General features: G+C 39.6%; 1 protein-coding gene across 2 annotated transcripts; it reads right to left on the reverse strand.

Moving 5' to 3' along the window:
* Positions 1-162: 162 nt before the first annotated feature.
* Positions 163-17,479, reverse strand: PI4K2B (phosphatidylinositol 4-kinase type 2 beta). 2 transcript variants are annotated; one of them, XM_064151324.1, is made up of 10 exons: positions 17,186-17,479; positions 13,458-13,615; positions 10,618-10,818; positions 9,532-9,663; positions 8,022-8,175; positions 6,619-6,686; positions 6,019-6,118; positions 3,910-4,043; positions 3,273-3,332; positions 163-1,861 (listed from the first exon to the last, which is right to left on the reverse strand). In XM_064151324.1, exons 1-10 carry the CDS (start codon positions 17,349-17,351, stop codon positions 1,688-1,690), a joined length of 1,347 nt encoding a protein of 448 aa, XP_064007394.1. In that variant the 5' UTR covers positions 17,352-17,479; the 3' UTR covers positions 163-1,687. The 2 variants fall into 2 exon arrangements, with proteins under 2 accessions (XP_064007394.1, XP_064007393.1); XM_064151323.1 differs by having other exon boundaries at positions 17,057-17,479.
* Positions 17,480-17,545: the final 66 nt, after the last annotated feature.

Here is a 17,545-nt window from a genome sequence, read left to right on the forward strand (position 1 = left end):
GCCAGAGCGAAGCGCGACCGGAACAGCAGCGCTGCAGCGCCCTCTAGCGGAGCGACAGCGCAACGGCTGAGAGAGAGGCTTTTGGTCCACGGCAGAGGCAGGGATGCAGCAGAGCGGAAACGCCTGACGGCTGAACGAATGAGACATCCGAACCTAAACCTCTTGCGTTTGAGACAAGGACATTTATTCTCTTCAGGAGGCGTGTCTGGTACATAAACACCATCTTTAATTTTGTAATAAACTGTCTGGATAAAAACAATCATGGGAAATATATAAAGGTGGTCATCTCAATTGTATTTTGAACTCCACCATACAGTGAAATTTTACATTTAAGGCTTAAACGTTTCAGTTAATTATATGAATTGCTGACAAGCTACATGAGTATTTACATCCACTCAAAATTATATAAAATACAAGCATTTTATTATTTTTTGAGTTCAACAGTATTGCTTAGAATTACAAAATACAGCGATGTCTGAAATACTGAAGGTTTCATAAAAGCAGCAGTTTTTCTCCCATTTCCAGTCTTAACTGTCCAGAAAATTACCAAAAAATATTTACTGTATTACATAAGCCACGGACCTAGAAACATGAACATCAAGTCTTAAATCACGTAACTTAAAACAGAAATCCAAAGGGCAAGTGGCAGATGAGCATGACACTGTCAAGGGCACAATAAGAAATCACTGTGCTCTGTGTATTACAATCTTGCTTTATTCCAGTCCCTCCCCAAAATAAATAAATAATGGTGTGTTTAGATAGAAATTTAGAAGGCAGGCTGGCTTTGTGATGAAGACAGTAGTGCTTCTGTCATTAATAGTGCAGAACCACTTTGGTGACTACTGATGAACACATATGGCAAAAAAACCCTCCTAAGAACCTGACGCAGTTCTTTCACTGTGACGCATCTATAAAGAAATATCACAATTTCCCACACCTGTGTTTAAACACACAAGTTCTAAAAGCTACAGGTGAAATTTCAACCTCTGAAACGTACACTCAGTTCATCTTGCCACCGTAGGAACTGCGCATACTCACCCGGGTTGAATTTTGATGTAATCCAACTATTTAGCTGGTTTTGGTCCCAATGTGCAAAAAAAAACCATCCTAAAACTATGTGGAGTATTTTTCCCTTCTCCTTTTTCTTTCACATGTTTATCAAGGATAGAGTGATTCTTTTTTTTTCTTTAGTGCATGACTTTTCAAGTAACTAGCATATGAAAAAAATCTACAAACAGCTTAAAACAGCAGGAAGAAATTCCAAGGAAAAGCATTTTCACAATCAAAGATTTACATTCTGCACTTTTTCTTTTTAAAAGACAATATAAAAGGAAAGTGATAGTGAGTAGGCTCTCACACTTATATTAAACAAAAAGAATTCCTGTTGTATTCAAAAGTAGGTCTTCAGCACATATCTTCCCTTATTCATAGTATTATTCAGAATACACTAATTTAGCCTATAAAAATACAATATGGATAAGTTCTTCTCATTCCCTGACATAAGGATTTAACTGTTTCAACACAAAAATGGTAAACTTTTAGTACATTCAGAAGGAATTTCTTCAGTCTTTAGAATTTAAGTTCTGAGGTGTTGGCAGTCAGCTCTCAGTATACAGCAAACCTATGTAACTGAGGAGCCTTTACACAGAAGTTATGAGAAACTTATTCTTCCCACGTGTTTTTGTTGTTACCAGGAGGAAAAGAAAGGCTTCCTGCTATGAAAGGTCTGTGTGAATGCATTACTCAGGTGAACAATTCGACCCTGACTTCCTGTGCTGCTTCGCTCCACAATCACCCGCGGCATCTGAACAAGCTGAATGGGACTCTTCTCATCCTTTAATGCCTGAGTAAGATTTAGGATCTAAAAAAAGTAAAAGCAGATAAGGTGAGGGCACAAAATAAAGCCGTGCTTAACATCCTGATAAATTTAAATGCCATTCTTACATCAATTTTCTGAATGACTGTGCTGTCAAATAAAATACTTCTAAAAGATACTCTACTGCAAATAGAAAGATACTATTTGCTAACATTATGACATCCTACTGCTGTCTGACTACACTTTGGTTCTTTACTTTGTTTCATGCAATCCTCTCTGGATATTTGGAAAATGTTGGAAACCAAAATTTAAGAGAATTAAAAAATTTAACACCTCTCAAGACTACTGCACTTTCAATAAAATAAGAATTAAAATAAAAATACATTTAAATAAAAACTAAAACAAAGTAACACTTCCACAGACTCAAACACTCCCACAGGTGGGAGCTCCCACTCACACAAAATAAAAGTCAATCAATAATTATTTAATATGGGATCTACTAGGAGTTTAGGTACAAATCCTTTTCAGATGAGGATATATGAAGCCATACTACTAATCCAAATGAAACCCAGTGCTAGGATCCACATTCAGCTCACTGCACAACTAAGGTTAACTGGGACTATGTTTGACTAAGGGGAGCCAAGGTCTTATGCAAGGTACTTCTGGATATGGGAAACTCCACAGGCATTGTGAATGTCTGACTTTAAACTTTTCATGTTGAATTTATGAATGTTGAATTTATGAACACAGATAAGTCAGTTCAAATAAATTCAGGGCAAATGAAACAAGTTATGCAGCCTAATTTCCTTACATATTCACAAATCACTGTTTCATGCTTACAATGAACTAAATTTGTTCTCAGTACATCACGTCAGTCTTACATCTTAGAACAGCAACTCTTCTCATTTCCATGTTTAAAAAAAATCCCCAACACTTAATTGCCATTAAATTTCTCATCCAAAAATTGTTGGACTAGTTCCAAGCACTGTTCTGACATCTGCTAGGATGAAGAAATGTTTCTACCTATTATTGGTTTATTATGAGAGGCAATTCAATAATCGAGTTAACCCTCCAGTATACTCACATTTATTTTAATAACATAATCAAATTACCTACTAAAATTTCCATCCCAGTTTATGACTCTTCTCCAACGTTTCATTTTTTAAATACCATTTAAATACATACAGTATTAAGTGCTCCCCTGCCCCCAACAAAACCCAGTAAGAAGAAAAATCTACGAAAGCAATTAAAAAAAAAATCAGTATATACACTTTCTGCTGTCTCATCTACATGCAAATAAGAACAAACTCCAGAAAGAAACACAGCTTTCTTAGACAAAAATGCTCCAATCTTCTTTCAATTCAACAGGAATTAAGTTTCATAGCTCTAAAAACAACCCAAAGAAACCAGTTGAGAAATAACAATATTAAACAGAAAAAAAATGAAGCAGTCTTACCTGCCCTCTCATGACAGACATTTGGCTTTCAAACGTAGCCTTGTCAAATCCTTTATCAGTCTTTAATAAAGAAACCAAAGTTATTATGGGAAACGAGCTATTTTTTAGCTATACATTTAGCACAACTTCATCAGTTTTACAATACAGTCAAGTTTACCAATATTATGATAATTACAGGAGCTTGATTTACTTTAAACATGGTAAAGATTTCAGCATCAGATTCACATAGGTGTGTGCAAAATTAAGTCCATGAACGGTATGAAGGGCCTTTAAGTAACACTAAATAGATGATTTCTTGTGGTTGCTACAGTTTATCTTAAGCATAGCCACACCACATAGGTATGTTAAGTGGATTTTTTACAGATTTGAGCTATAACTGTTAATTAGCTTTAATTGATTATACAAAACTCAGTATGTAAGAGGCAATTATGTTTTCAGATGAGTTGACTACTATCAATTAGCCACATTACTGTTTCCTTTTAATTACACACACCTTTTCTACCATGCTAATGTAGTTCTACCATGCCAAAGTATCACAGTATACAAAAGTTAAATTTGCACAAAGCAAAATATCACCAAACTGTTCCATCACAGGTATTGGTGATTTCAACAATGCTCAAAGAAGCACTAAGCTCACCTTGAACAGTTCATAAAGATCTTCACAGAGGTCCTGTACAAAGTTCATGTCAGAAACGCGAGGAAGAACTAGGTCTCTGATTTCCTGAGAGAAAGGAACTTTTGCTTGAGGAAGCCAAGCCCAGTGGAAGGGATCTAGTGCAGAACAGCAGCACAATTAATCACAATTACTGAGGCTAGAACAGGTCTCTGAGATTATCAGGTCCATCCTATGACCTAACACCAACACATCAACCAGACATTGCCACTAAGTGCCCCATCCAATTTTTCCTTCAGGGACGGCGACTCCACCACCTTCCTGGGCAGTTCATTCCAGCGTCTAAATTCTTTTCCATGAGGAAGTGCTAACTAATATCCAATCTAAACCTCCCCGGTGCAGCTTCAGGCCATGCCCTCTCGTCTTGTCACAAGTTGCCTGGGAGAAGAGCCTGACCCTCACCTTACTACAGCTTCCCTTCAGGCAGTTGTAGAGTGTGATAAAGTCCCTCCTCAAGTCTCCTCTTCTCCAGGCTAAACACCCCCAGCTCCCTCAGCCTCTCCTCATCAGCCTTCCCCTCCAATCCCTTCCCCAGTCTCATTGCTCTCCTCAGGACTCGTTCCTCAATATCTTTCTTGAACTGAGGAGTCCAGAACTGCACACAGTGCTCGAGGTGAGGTGGTTAACAACAGGGGAGAATGAAATTCTCCAGTGCTTGGCACTGATACTGTACTCTCCTGCCTACTGGAAGTTCTCAGTCACAGACTCATTTTCACTACATTGTTACCCTAGACAACTCATCTGTCTATGGTTACAAAAAGCAGCTTTACAGCCATGTAGCCTTTACTTTCAGATAGTGAAAATGTATTTTATGTAATCAATATTTAATAGAAACCTCAGTTTCATTTGAGTAAAATAATGGCTGCAGATCTTTCAAGTGTTTGACTCGTACTGAGGACGAGAAACTAGCTGCTTTTTTTTCTAGTAAAATTCTTAGCTTATTAAGAAGTTGTTCCCTAAATGTGCTAAGAAAAGTATTTCTCACATAATTGCTATTAAACAGTCATCCCAGTTCAGCCTGGAGCTCCCTGTTCATCCATGCTGAACCAACTCAGTGCCTTTTTTGGGGAAGGCTGTTCTCTGGCTTTGCAGAAGTTATCCTTCATGATCCACCAGCTCCAGTCATCACAAAAATATGATCTACCTATCAAGATCTGCGACTTTGAATGTTATGCTACAAGTTTACCTTCATGGAATTGTTATGCATTTGTCCAGCTGCCAAAGAATTCTAAAGGACCATCCAAGTTTATTAATTTTTATGCTCAAGGAAAAGAGGAACTAAAAAGCAGTAACTGCCATGTCTCCAGAACAGCTGTACAAGTCACTGTAGCCAAGAGGGAAGTAAGACAGTAACAAACTACAGTATCAAACTACAGAGACTGCACAGAGTGGGTGGGGTGTAGCCTGGACAGCTACGCTTACCCACACTTGATTGCTGTAATTACTTGATTGGCTAATAGTCCACAGAAGAAGTAATTGTAAACCCTGCTGGGCACTTCCCTCTAAACTACAGGGAGTCAAAGCAATCTAGCTTTAACAATACAATCAATTTTCAGTCTGCTCAAAAATACTAAAGATATAAAGTAAGCTAAAGGTGAGAACAAGTAAAGATAACATGTAACTTGGCTACTTGTTCATCTAGAGCAGAGTTCCACTGTGAAACAAGTTTAGTCATTAGAGACAACTTGTGTCTCCATATTACTCAAGTAATTTCCCATCATGTTTTTCAAGAGCACACACATCAGAAACATGTTGCTGCATTTTTCCAACTCCACCATCAGTCAGTTTACATACAGTAGTATGTTTATGACTATCATGTATTAATATTGTTCAAAGGTTTATACCTTTGAAACATGAACAAAAATAGAACCTACATAATATGAACAAGGATTAAATCACAAATGCCACTGCAAAGCAGCATTTGTTGCTAATGTCCTGAAGAAAAGTACCTTATGTAAAGATTCCATACATAACTACAGTGACAATTTCTTAGTTTCTTACTACTACCACCCAAAAGAGTTATCTGGGAATTAATCTCCATAAGGAAAGGGAAGCGAAGAATGTAATACCTACATGCTCTCCACTCATCAGGATGCTTAAAAGGAAATGCTAAACCATTGTCAATTGCAGCAATTTTAATTGTAGATTCTTTGCTAATGGTCCATTGGCTGTCCTATGAAAGAAGTATTTTAAAAATAAGTTATGCTTCTGTGATTGCAGCAACAGTGAAATACATTAAAAATACTAAGTAACATTCTTCTTAGCTTCACTGCTTAAAACTTAAGGCTAGATAAAGGAGTATTCAAATAAACTCCAGCATGTATAATTCCTACTCTATCACCATTGCAAAGAAGCCCTTCCCCCAAATACAAGATAAGTAGAGCACATAAGTAGCTGAAGAAATGTGCTTGAGCAGCAGTAGGTACTTTTATTTTTGCTCAGGCTAGTAGAGAAGAACAAAACAAAACAGTAAAAATTACTTCCAGCTCTGTTCTATCCATATTAAATTTAATCCAAAGAGTTTATCCATTCATTTTGCCTAGAACAATTTGCAATTATCATTTTTCTTGAGTCCATGCTCCAGGATTAAAGCTATGCACATCAACCCCTGCAAGACCAAGTTATGAAACTAACAACTGAAAGAATTTAAGTTTCAGAGTACCATCTTCTTACCTTATCTGCCAGATCAAGTCCTTCATCTGCTTTTTCATATCTGACTAACCAGTTGTCATTACCTCTGTCTTGAAAGAGGAAAAAGCATGTTTCACAACATGTTACTTATAGAGAAATCATCATCTAAAAGTGATACACAATAACTAGTATTCTAAACAGGCAGTCTACCAAAGGAGTCAGGCAAAACTGTTCAAAAAGCTTTTTCTACCACACGTTTTAGCTTTACTGAAATGTACCAAACAACTGATTTATTGGAAAGACCAAAACTGTACTAAGTGTTCTTAAGCACACAATACAGCTTCAGCTTCCCTGACTACACAGCAAAATACCAAGCAATTTAAAGCTTTCTGAAGAAAGATTGAGTGTAGTGTGCATTTTTAACTAGAGAAAAACACAACAAAAACCAAACCAAATCAATCAGCAACCAAAATGACTAAATTCTTAAGTTTGCTTTAATGCTGATGGGAAAAGGAGCAGACACTTCAAAATTACACAGTGTGAACACAAATGAATTGCCTTTCTGAAGCTGAAAATGTGCACACTGTTCAAAGTTGAGGCATTGAAAGCTTTGACAAGGTCTTTCAGACAGAGGATGAGTGTATGGATTTGCAGGACCTTCTGTCATCTTAAGGTGCTCCTTTAAGTTAAATATCCCACAGAAGATTTCCATATTCTGTTATGATTAGATGTAGGTTAAAAAGTCACCACATAATGAGGGTGTGCATTCAGAGTAGTTTCCTTACAGTTGTAAGGACATCACAGGACACAGTAACTGTTCGGAAAAGCTGGGTTCTCTTTGACAACACTGGCAGACCACAGCAGAAGCTAGAAAGCTTTATGTTCTTAGGAAACTCTCTTTCTTTAGCTTGCTTCTAAAAACTTTAGAGGTACAAGTTAGCTGAGTTCTTTTCTAGTAAGTGAATTAAAGAAAGGCAAAATGAACGACAGTGTGTCAGAAGAATAAAGATGTCAACCCCTGACAACACAGCAAAGGAAATACTTGAAATGTAACCCTGTCTTTGGATTCTTCAGGAAATCAATTACCTACATAGCCAACAGAAGAATTCCAGCTTCCAAGTGAAAGAAACAAAAATGCAGGAGAGCTGAGACAGGCATCACAGTTGTACTTCAGGCAACAAATCTCACTGTACTGGTTTTGGCTCCAGCTTATTGTAACAGAAATGGTAGTCATGGCTTCTCTTATGGTTCCTGTCATATTGCAATATTTAATGTTTGAATCCAAAGTAATTTTTTTAAAGTTTAAAATGAACCATTCTGGCCCTTCAATTGTGAGCAAAATATCCAAAATGCATTAGAACACTTCAAGAGCAGCTTTCAGCCAGCCTTGCTTACCCTTCCTGCTTTACAAAGGCAGACAGATACCAAGCCACACTAACAAATACCTGTATTTCTGATGACATAATCCAAGATAACCAATCTTTCAAACTGCATCTGAAATTCTTTCCTTGTGTTCTCAGGTAAAGGATCAGTTTCAAACTTCCTGAGCCAGTAGTCAGCTTCCCTATATCCTTCAACAAATAGCTGGAAGGAGCCAACCTGAAATAACAAGAAACTGCATTTGGAAAATGTACCTAGGTGGGTCACTTAACTAATCTTAAACAGAAAACCTGATCATATACTTTCAAAGTTCAGAACACAGGAAGCACGACACACAGAAAACCCAACAACAACAAAAACCTATTGAGCTTTAATTTCTAAATTGTGGAGGAAAAAAAAAGTAGGACTCCAATCACCACTTTTTTTCATGGGGATTTCATTGCTCTTTTCTTTGGGAGGGTGGGGGAGGTTGTTTGGGGTTGGTTTTACTGTTTGGGGGATTTCTGTTTGCTTGGGTTTTTTGTTTGTATTGGTTTTAAATATTTAAGCACTCAGGGCATTTACCACAATAAGATATATTCAGGCAACTCAATATAAATGGACACTGAGTACTAGGAGCAATAGGTGAAACAAATTAAAATAAATAAAATATTATTTTTCTTATGAACTACTGAGCCAAGTGTTTTTTTTTCTGAAACTCACTAAAAATTACAGGAGGAAACCATTCCTTCTCTTAAACACTTGTAGGTTTCATTGTTGCAAACAGCAGCATTAACCATTTTTTTCCAAGACAGACCTTTTTTACATGAAAATTACAGAAGAGTCCAAGGAAGTAAATTATCAATGGCATAGGCTCCACATCTATGGGTTCAGGAAAGGTCTTCAAAATCAAAATTCAAATTGTATTTGAGGAGTAAAATGCAGACAGATGCACACGTGCTGAGACATGGATAAATACAGAGCACATGGAACAACCATGCTGATAGAAGCTTGCATAACATGAGTCACATGGATTGAAGATGCTGGGAACTGACACAAGTGGATTACTCAAGATGGACAGAACCTATGTTTTAAAAGTTTAGGAGCAGAACACTGTGGTGGTATTTGGGGCATATAATAAGGCATATTAGGTACAAAAGATGTGAGGTTGTAGTCAGTGGAGCACTGCATATGAGATGAGAGGAAGGTAGGATGAAAACAACAATAGAATACAACAGTAGAAAAGGAAATGAAAAAAAAACACTTAAGAAAAAAGAACGAACCAGAAGTCTTATGCCTAAATTGCAGGGGGAAACAGGTGATGAGAACATGACACTGAAGAAAAAAGAACAATGAGCAATGAGCATTTTACTCTCTTGCTCCTTGAGCAGAAAGATTGCAAACTGGTAGCAAGACCACTGTAGTTCAAATGAAGGTATGATGTAACAGGGTGGATATATTTTCTCTAGAAACAGTCACATTTATCAAACCTCAGTTTTCAACAAGCGAGTTTTTTTTCTTCTACTGTTGAAGTTATCTATACTTTGAAAGTTTTGTTGAAGAACAAGGAAATAAACAACTCCTTTTTCACCTTACCTTAGGAGGTAGTCCGATTCGATTAAATTTTTTAGCAACTTTTGGCACTTTCTCTAAAGCATATTTTTTCCCTCTGGACTTTGCACGATCTATTGCACTGTAATTAAAGGTCTCACTGACAAGCCAGACAACCTTGAAATATAAAAGTCATACACACAGGTCAGAAGTCATTAATGCTTCAAATATAAATTACAGCAAATGTTATGGTCATTGTTAAGGAAAAAAAATAAAGAAAAAGGAAAGATCAGGCATTTCCAACAGACAAACCTGTCATGAAAAGGTATTTTCTATTTTACATAGCTCCAACAAAAAAAGGGAGTTCTGATATGCTTCTCTTTTGTAATTTTTATATTTCACTGTTGTGGTTCTAGGTGTCACTTGCCCCTCCCCCAGTGTTCACCCAGACTAAACTCAGCTGGAAGATAAAGAATGAACCTTTATATTCACAGCTTGGCACAATTTACAAGCATATATATACACAATATATTACAGATATTTACAACTAAATATATGCAAGTTGAAAGTAACACAGAAATACAAGACCCCTCCCAATAGTTAGAGGGTCTTTCCACTGTCTCCCTTATCTCAGAAACTCCTTTCCCTGCAAGGTGATCTGGAAGGGTCAGCAGGAGGTGTCAGAGGCTGAATGATTAGCTGGAAGACATGCAGGGTCAGGCAGAAGAGTTAATACGGCGAAAGCTGGGCAGAGACTGTCTTATCTTTATTTGTGTCTGTGTTTCCTATGTCCCGGTAGAATGAACAAGTAATTTAGACATCACCTTATTTTTCTTTTCACAGCCAACAGTCTAATTTCTCTCATTCAAATATTCCGAGTAGCCTCAAACCAGCACATTCGCCAAAACACGAGGCACAATAGTGCCAGAAAATGTTAGAAACTGAAGTGGTTCTGAAGAAGATTCAATTCAGATCTCAAACTTATCCTCTGAAACAAAAACCAGTCACCATCTCTACACCAAACCACTCTGCCTGTGGACTTGCAGCAGCTGATCACTTGGGGATAACTTGTCAGTCTCCCAAATCTGTCCCTATATATTATTTTTTGCGTTCAATAATTCAAACTCTTACCTTAGTTTTAGGTACAACTCCTAGCCCCAGCTTGTCATCCACAAGATAGGCACCAGCTTCAGAGAGGTATCCCTGATTTGGAACGAGGCAGCCTCTGCCAAAGCAGCAAGGACAACAAATTTTGTGAAAATATTTGGTCCACTTTGGATTTAGATGTCCATAAGGCTCTTCAGATTTTGGTTTGAATACTCCAATAATTTTCTAGGGTGAAAAAAACAATAGTTAAAACATGGATACTTGGCATTGAGAAAGATTTGAAAATCAGTTATTTGAAAATACACTGGATGCTATACAGTGGATTCTTGGGTTGCTCTGTTTGATGATGAAATAAGACAAAACAGTAATTCCAATAAATTTGTATTTGAATGCCTACTAATTCAAAATAAGCTCCTGATAAAATGAAAACATGCTCACACTTAGTAAGTTTTTCAAAATGAAAGAGGACTGAATTTTAGTCAAAAGTCTAATGTTAGCTTTAGAATTGTTTAAAAGAGTTATTTCATTTTCCCCTGTAGAATCACCTGTTTAAAACCAACTTGGCAGTTTTTCAATTCCCAGAACTGCAGTGCTGTGTTTGGTAGTATATGCCAAGCCATTAATTATCACTCTGGACAATTCTTTTCACAAACTGCTTGCTGTAAAACAGAGCTTAGCTCATTCCATTACTTGCCTGGACAGCATTATGCTATAGCAGCAAATGTAGACATGTCTTTTTAAGGTTTCACTGAAGTTAAAATCTTGCTAGATTTGGAAAAGCCACTGCTGTTGAGAACCAAAGCAGAACCAGAAAGCTCAACACACAGGCCACCTATCAAGGCAGTCTTAGTTTTGCAGGTCAGAAACACTTTCTAGACTGACTCCATTGATATTGTCAATTAGCCAGTAGCTGAACTATCAAAAACATGTTGTAGAACAGTTTGTAACAGACACAGTATATTTTACTTTATTGGTTACACAACGAACAGCAAATGCAGAAATATTCAACACTTCAAATGTTGCTTAAGAACTGAACTGCTTTGTAACAGTATACACCTATGCCAACATATGCAAAAAGTTCATTATTTTAACTAGGCAAGTTTAGTATTATTCTACCAAAGGAGCCAAATCAGAGATTAGGATGACCTAATTGAAACAGACTATTTGACCTGCAACCTCCTATTAGTGTGGATAAACACTTCAGAAGCTGACCAGTAAGAAGGCTTAGCACATCCTTAATAAGCTCTTTCCCAGCACAAGGAAGAGCAGATTACTCAAGAATAGGAGAAAGCAAGTCACAAAACTGGTCTGAGGCAGAATGATGCAATACTCTGTAAACCAGGACGTGAAATCCATTCTACAACTGCGAGTGCAAAACGAGGTTTTATCAAACCTTTAACAGGTGAAATAAATCTAGACAAGCTCTGAATTCAGTACACAAAACAAAAACAAAATTGGAAGTCAGCTACAAACTCAGTATCACTGCTCTCACGGCCCCATGCTGGCAAACACTTTCACGTTTTATCACAAAAATTTTCTAGCTTATAGAAAAGAGGAAAAAGAACAAAAAAAAAAGTAGGTTTTCATTTCTCCTAAATGCTTACACTCAAACCAACAACCTGCATGAAGGGGGAAGGCAAGTCACTCCCAGGAACAAAACAACACTTCATTGCAAGACAGAATTAAAACCATGCAAGGAAAATAAATTGGCTTTGAAGAAAGAAGGAAATAAGGTGCTTCACCTAAAATCCTGTGGTTACAAAAACGCTAAGTGCTCACTAGACCCAGTGAGAGTCTCTCAAGCATTTGCTGACTCACCAAAATAAACCCTACAAAAATCAGGCTGAAAAGGCTTCAAACAGATTGTACATATGGAAACTCAGAAAAAGTATGACTTTTTTCCCTAAACAAATAGGAAATGACCATATATAGGATGCAGGAAAGAGCAACAATCTTGAACATGTTCTGCAGACCCAAGCACTTCAAAGGTTACAAATTCCTTGCCCAACACAATTGCGATCTTCAGAATTAATGAACACCTGCATCTACCTAAGACTAGAAGACTGCTGAGTAAGCTTAAAATAAAATCAGATATAATAAATGAACAAAGGTATGGGGGTTGGGAGTCTTATTTTTAGAAACAGGTCGTTAAGCAAAAACTTCCTGATGTGAAGAAAACAGTGTGAACCTATGCTTAGAACATTTTCTCTGACTAAACGATGCTAACCAGGTGTTACTTTTCAAGCAAGATATTCAGGCAATTGTTACCTAGCTCTCCTGAGGTTACTTTCAAACAGAGCTCCGATGATCACTATTGGAGGTACCATTTACCTCTACGGGAGGGGAAAACAAATCTTGAAGTTAAGATTCAGCAGATAAGCACAAGTAAAGAGGCAGATTTGTTTATATCACTCTTCTTGCCCAACTAACACTTACAGGAGGAAGGAGACATGACCTAAATAAAGGACTATCTAAAAAGAAAAGAGATAAAAAACCAGGAAGTTTGGCTACAGAAACCTAAACCAACACCCCAATCAGAAGCTCAGTTTTGTAAAAGATGAAGTAAAACAGGCAAAGGACAAAATATTAAGATTCTGTACAGAGCAATTCCTGTATTGTTTTCAGATGTTAGAGGCCTTTTTTTAATTTCATTGGTGTGTATTATTTAAGACACAGTAAAAGTACAACAGAGGAATAATAGTTATTTTGATTTAGCTTATGCTGCAAGACACAATTAGAAATATAAATATTCCTTGCGTTGCATATTCCAACATAGGTTTGGGCACACCATAAATTATTAAACAACTCATTTAAATAGGATTTTAAAATTTCCATTTAAAACTCATTTGCAGTAATAAGCTCACCCCTTTTGGATCCTTGGCAAAATAACTCCCACTGGATCCTTGAGAGATTCTTTCTGGAAAAACTCCACACTCTATAGCTTGCTCTGCTCTCAGAATAATTTCTGCAAATTCTGGATCATCTAAAAATATATTCATATCAGCAGCATGTCCTATGTGCCCTGAAAAATAAGAAAACAAGCAATCTTTAGTGTAATTTTTACTACACATTAACAACAACATAAATACACACTGAAAAGCCTTCCCTGCTAATGCTCATTCAACAGCACACTGAAAAATGTGGTCCATTAAATCAGTGCAAACTTCCCACTGTTTTACCTTGTATTTAATCAGCCTAATCTGTAACAACTGGTTTGAGAGTAGCACTGCAAAGTGTTTATACTTTTAAAGGATCTTTTTTAAAGTTTTGTTTACAGCCTATAAGGAAAAAAATCTCTTCAATATTATATCTGAAAAAAAAAGTGCTAAAGATTTTACCTTAAAGATCAGCTAGTTCCAACCTCCCTCCATGGGCAGGGACATCTTCCACTAGCCCAGGTTACTCAAGGCCTCATCCAACATGGCCCTGAACACCTCCAGGCAGGAGGCATCCACATCACTGGGCATCCTGTTTCAGTGTTTCACCCTCACTGTAAAGAATTTCTTCCTATTACGTAGTCTAAATCTACCCCTCTCAAACTTCAATCATTCCTTCTCATCCTGTCACTACAAGCACTTGTAAAAAGTCCCTTCTCAGCTTTCTTGTAGCCCTCTTCAGATACTGGAAAGCTACTATAGGGATGAGCAGCCCCAACTTTCCCAGCCTGTTCCCACAGGGGAGGTGCTTCAGCCCTCTTCTGAACCCACTCCAGTGATTTCATGTCCCTTTTACACTGGGAGCACCAGAACCAGATGCAGTACTGCAGGTGGGGTCTCATGAAAGCAGAGCAGAGGGAAGAATCACTTGCCTTGCCCTGCTGATTACATCTCTTTTGATACAGTCCAGGACAGAGGTGCCTTCTGAGCTGCAAACATACTGCAAACTCACGTTGTTTTTCATGAGCTGACAGTCCCAAGTCCTTTTCTTCAAGACTGTTCTTGAGCCACTCCTCGCCCAGCCTATGTTTGTGCTTGGCATTGCTCTGACCCATGTGTAGGACCTTACATTTGGCCTTGCTGAACTTCATGAGGTTCACCTGAGTCCACCTCCCAAGCATAAGTCCCTCTGGATGGCAACCCTTCCCTCCAGCATGTCAAACAGACCACAGATCAAGGTGTCACCAGTCAATTTGCTGAGGGTAACTCAATCCCACTGCCCATATTACTGACAAGAATGTTCAACAGCACTGGTTCTAGTACTGACCCCTGATCTCCAATTGGACATCGAACCACTGATTGCAACTCTGAGTGTGGCCATCCAGGCAATGTTCCACCCCTCAAATCCATACTTTTCCAATTTGGTGACCAGGATGTCAAGCAGAACAGTACCGAATGCTTTACACAAGCCCAGGTTGCTCTTCCCTTAGCCACTGATGCTGTAACTCCATCATGAAAGCCACCAAGCTCGAAAGGTAGGATTTACTCTTGGTGAAGCCATGTTGGTTAACACCAATCACCTCTTCATTTTCTGTATGCATCAGCAAGACCTGCAGGAGGATCTGCTTTATGATCTTGCCAGGCACAAAGGTGAGACTAACTGCCCTGTAGTTCCCAAGGTCTTCCTTTTTATCCTGTTTTAAGATGGGGGTTGTTTCCACTTTTCTAGTCAGCAGGGACTCCACCAGACTGCTAAGACCTTTCAAATGTGATGGACAGTGGTTTGGCAATTTCATCTGACAGCTCCCTCAGGACCTGTGGGGTGCATCTCACGGACTCGTGCACCTTCAAGTTCTTTACATGGTTGCTATTTTAACACGATTAAAGGCAGTACCTTTTACCAGTTCCATCTTTCTCTCTACAGTCTCCTATTCTGACCATAATTCCATTATGCAAACACTCTTTTTGATGCAATACCATCTGTTGCGTGTTTGTTCCACCCGACACATGAAACAATCCTGTACCTTCAAGTGTTAGGCAAATAGACAAGGTAAGGAGGAAACAAGAACAAGAGACAAGATGCTGTGATCAAGCACCATTCCAAGATTTCCCTATGTACACCTGCAGCAGATGTCAAACAGTGCTTTGCATTCACCACCCTAATTGTCCCAGTGGTGCAAGACCCACAACTCTAATCTCTGCTTTGAAGCATCACTGCTATGTTTTGCTAGAAGCATTCTCATCAACACATCTTAAGCTGGGTGGGAATAAGGCAGAACTCTTACTGTTTTAAGTCTGTTCACATTATAAGTTAGGTCTGCTCCTGGAATCACTGGATAAAGGATGAGATTTTTTTCTTATGGTTAAGCACAGGACCCTTGCAAAAGCTCTCTGTGGCTAGTAATAAAAACATTACCAGCACAGAATTCTAGAATGGTTTAGGTTGGAAGGAACCTCAAAGACCATCTAGTTCCAACCCCCTGCCATAGGCAGGGACACCTCATACAGGTCGTTTAAGGCTTCGTCCAAGCATAACTTGCATTGCTCAAATTGATGGAGTTTGTTTCTTTCTTTAAATGTGCCATTGCTGCAAAATACACAACTTTCACCAGTCTCTGGCAAGAAATTCTATAGTGTAATCACAATTATCAATATTACTAATAATAAAAGTCCACAAATTTCTGACAGCAAACTTTTCCTAGAGGTACCTTTGTTTACAAAGTTGCATAGAAGCAGAAAGCCTGAAAGATTAACCAAAAAAACCCCATAAATACCGTGTAGCTTATCATCTTTCCCATATATTTAGAATGGGATAACAGTCATGCTTATGCTGCTTTTCAACTGATAACTCAGCTCCTGCGTTTCTGAATTTTCCCACCACATTTCTTTCTCTCTTCAAGACTGCATTTCAAAACATTGAAAGCAGTAGCGATGGTACAAAGAAGTGAACAGATGACTGGGATAAAGAACAGAGTAAAGAATGAAGAGGTGGGGGTTTCAAGCATATAACTGATGGAATAGGTAAAGCAAGCAAAAAACTCGAGATATTTGGCCAGGTGTTCAGGAAGCAAAAGCCACCACAGAGCAGCCTGTAAAACATGTAAAGCCAGAGGTTTCAAGAGATAGGACAGAAACAAAGCAAAGCCCAACAAAACAGAAGACAGAGAACAAGAAGTTAACAGTGGAGACACTCATGAAGATGCAAATGAGTTTCGCAGCCCTGCACATAAAGCATTGAAATTTTAAGCTATTCGTACCACTCTCCCTTCAGAGACCGTATGCCGAGCAAGGGCAACGCACCTCTGCCCCTTGCCGATGCTCTGCCTTCGGACAAAGGCTCGTAATAAGCTCCCTCTGAGTCAGGGACAGCTCAGGAAGACACCGGGCACGGCACAAAAAGCACACTTTGGTCCCTTCAGAACTTCTCTCGCCTCGCTGGCAGGACAGCGCAGAGGTTACCTCTGCCAGAGGAGGCACCCGAACCGCCATCCCTGGCAGAGCCAACCTACCCCAAGCCGCGCACCACCCGCAGCTCCCCTCCGCGTCCAGCCAAGTCCAGCGGAGCAGGCGGCGGCCCCGGGCCGTACCTGCAGGGGCGCGGGGCTCCTTGTCCCAGGCGGCGCACGCCCGGCGGCAGCGGCCGGTACCCGACGCCCGCAGGAGAGGCTCGTCCTCTCCATCCCCCTCGGGCCCCGAGTCCTCTGAGTCCTCCTCACCCTCCTCTTCTTCCTCCTCGAGCCCCGGCTCCCCACACAGCCTCACAGCCCCGCCAGGGGCAGCTTTTGCTCGTTGCGGGTCCCGCCAGGGCGGCCCTGTCTGAGGCAAAGTCTCCTCGAAGACCAGCAGCCGCTCATCAGGCTCCTCAGCACCCAGCTCCGCCATGGGCGGGCGCGGACTGAGCGCGGTAAGAGGCGCCTCCGGCCGAGCTCAGGCCCCTCCGCCGCAGCCCATAGCAGTGACTACAGCGCGCCGCCACCGCGGCTCCTGTCACGACTGTGCGCATGCGCGGCACCGGCGCCCCACCCGCCGCCGCTACCTGCTTAAAGAGTCCGCGGCGCCTCCGGATCGCCTCCGCT

Source organism: Pogoniulus pusillus, chromosome 11 (assembly GCF_015220805.1).
Source record: "Pogoniulus pusillus isolate bPogPus1 chromosome 11, bPogPus1.pri, whole genome shotgun sequence".
In the NCBI taxonomy this organism is placed as follows: domain Eukaryota; kingdom Metazoa; phylum Chordata; class Aves; order Piciformes; family Lybiidae; genus Pogoniulus; species Pogoniulus pusillus.

Bases quoted from the DNA above. Each gene is read 5' to 3' on its own strand.
- PI4K2B (XM_064151323.1), bottom strand. From the start codon at position 17,351: ATGGCGGAGCTGGGTGCTGAGGAGCCTGATGAGCGGCTGCTGGTCTTC. The intron at 6,687-8,021 runs GTATTTGTTAGT...TCCTCTTTCAAG, and splicing joins TTATGTCATCAGAAATACAG to ACAGAGGTAATGACAACTGG. The intron at 6,119-6,618 runs GTAAGAAGATGG...CTTCTTTCATAG, and splicing joins GACTTGATCTGGCAGATAAG to GACAGCCAATGGACCATTAG.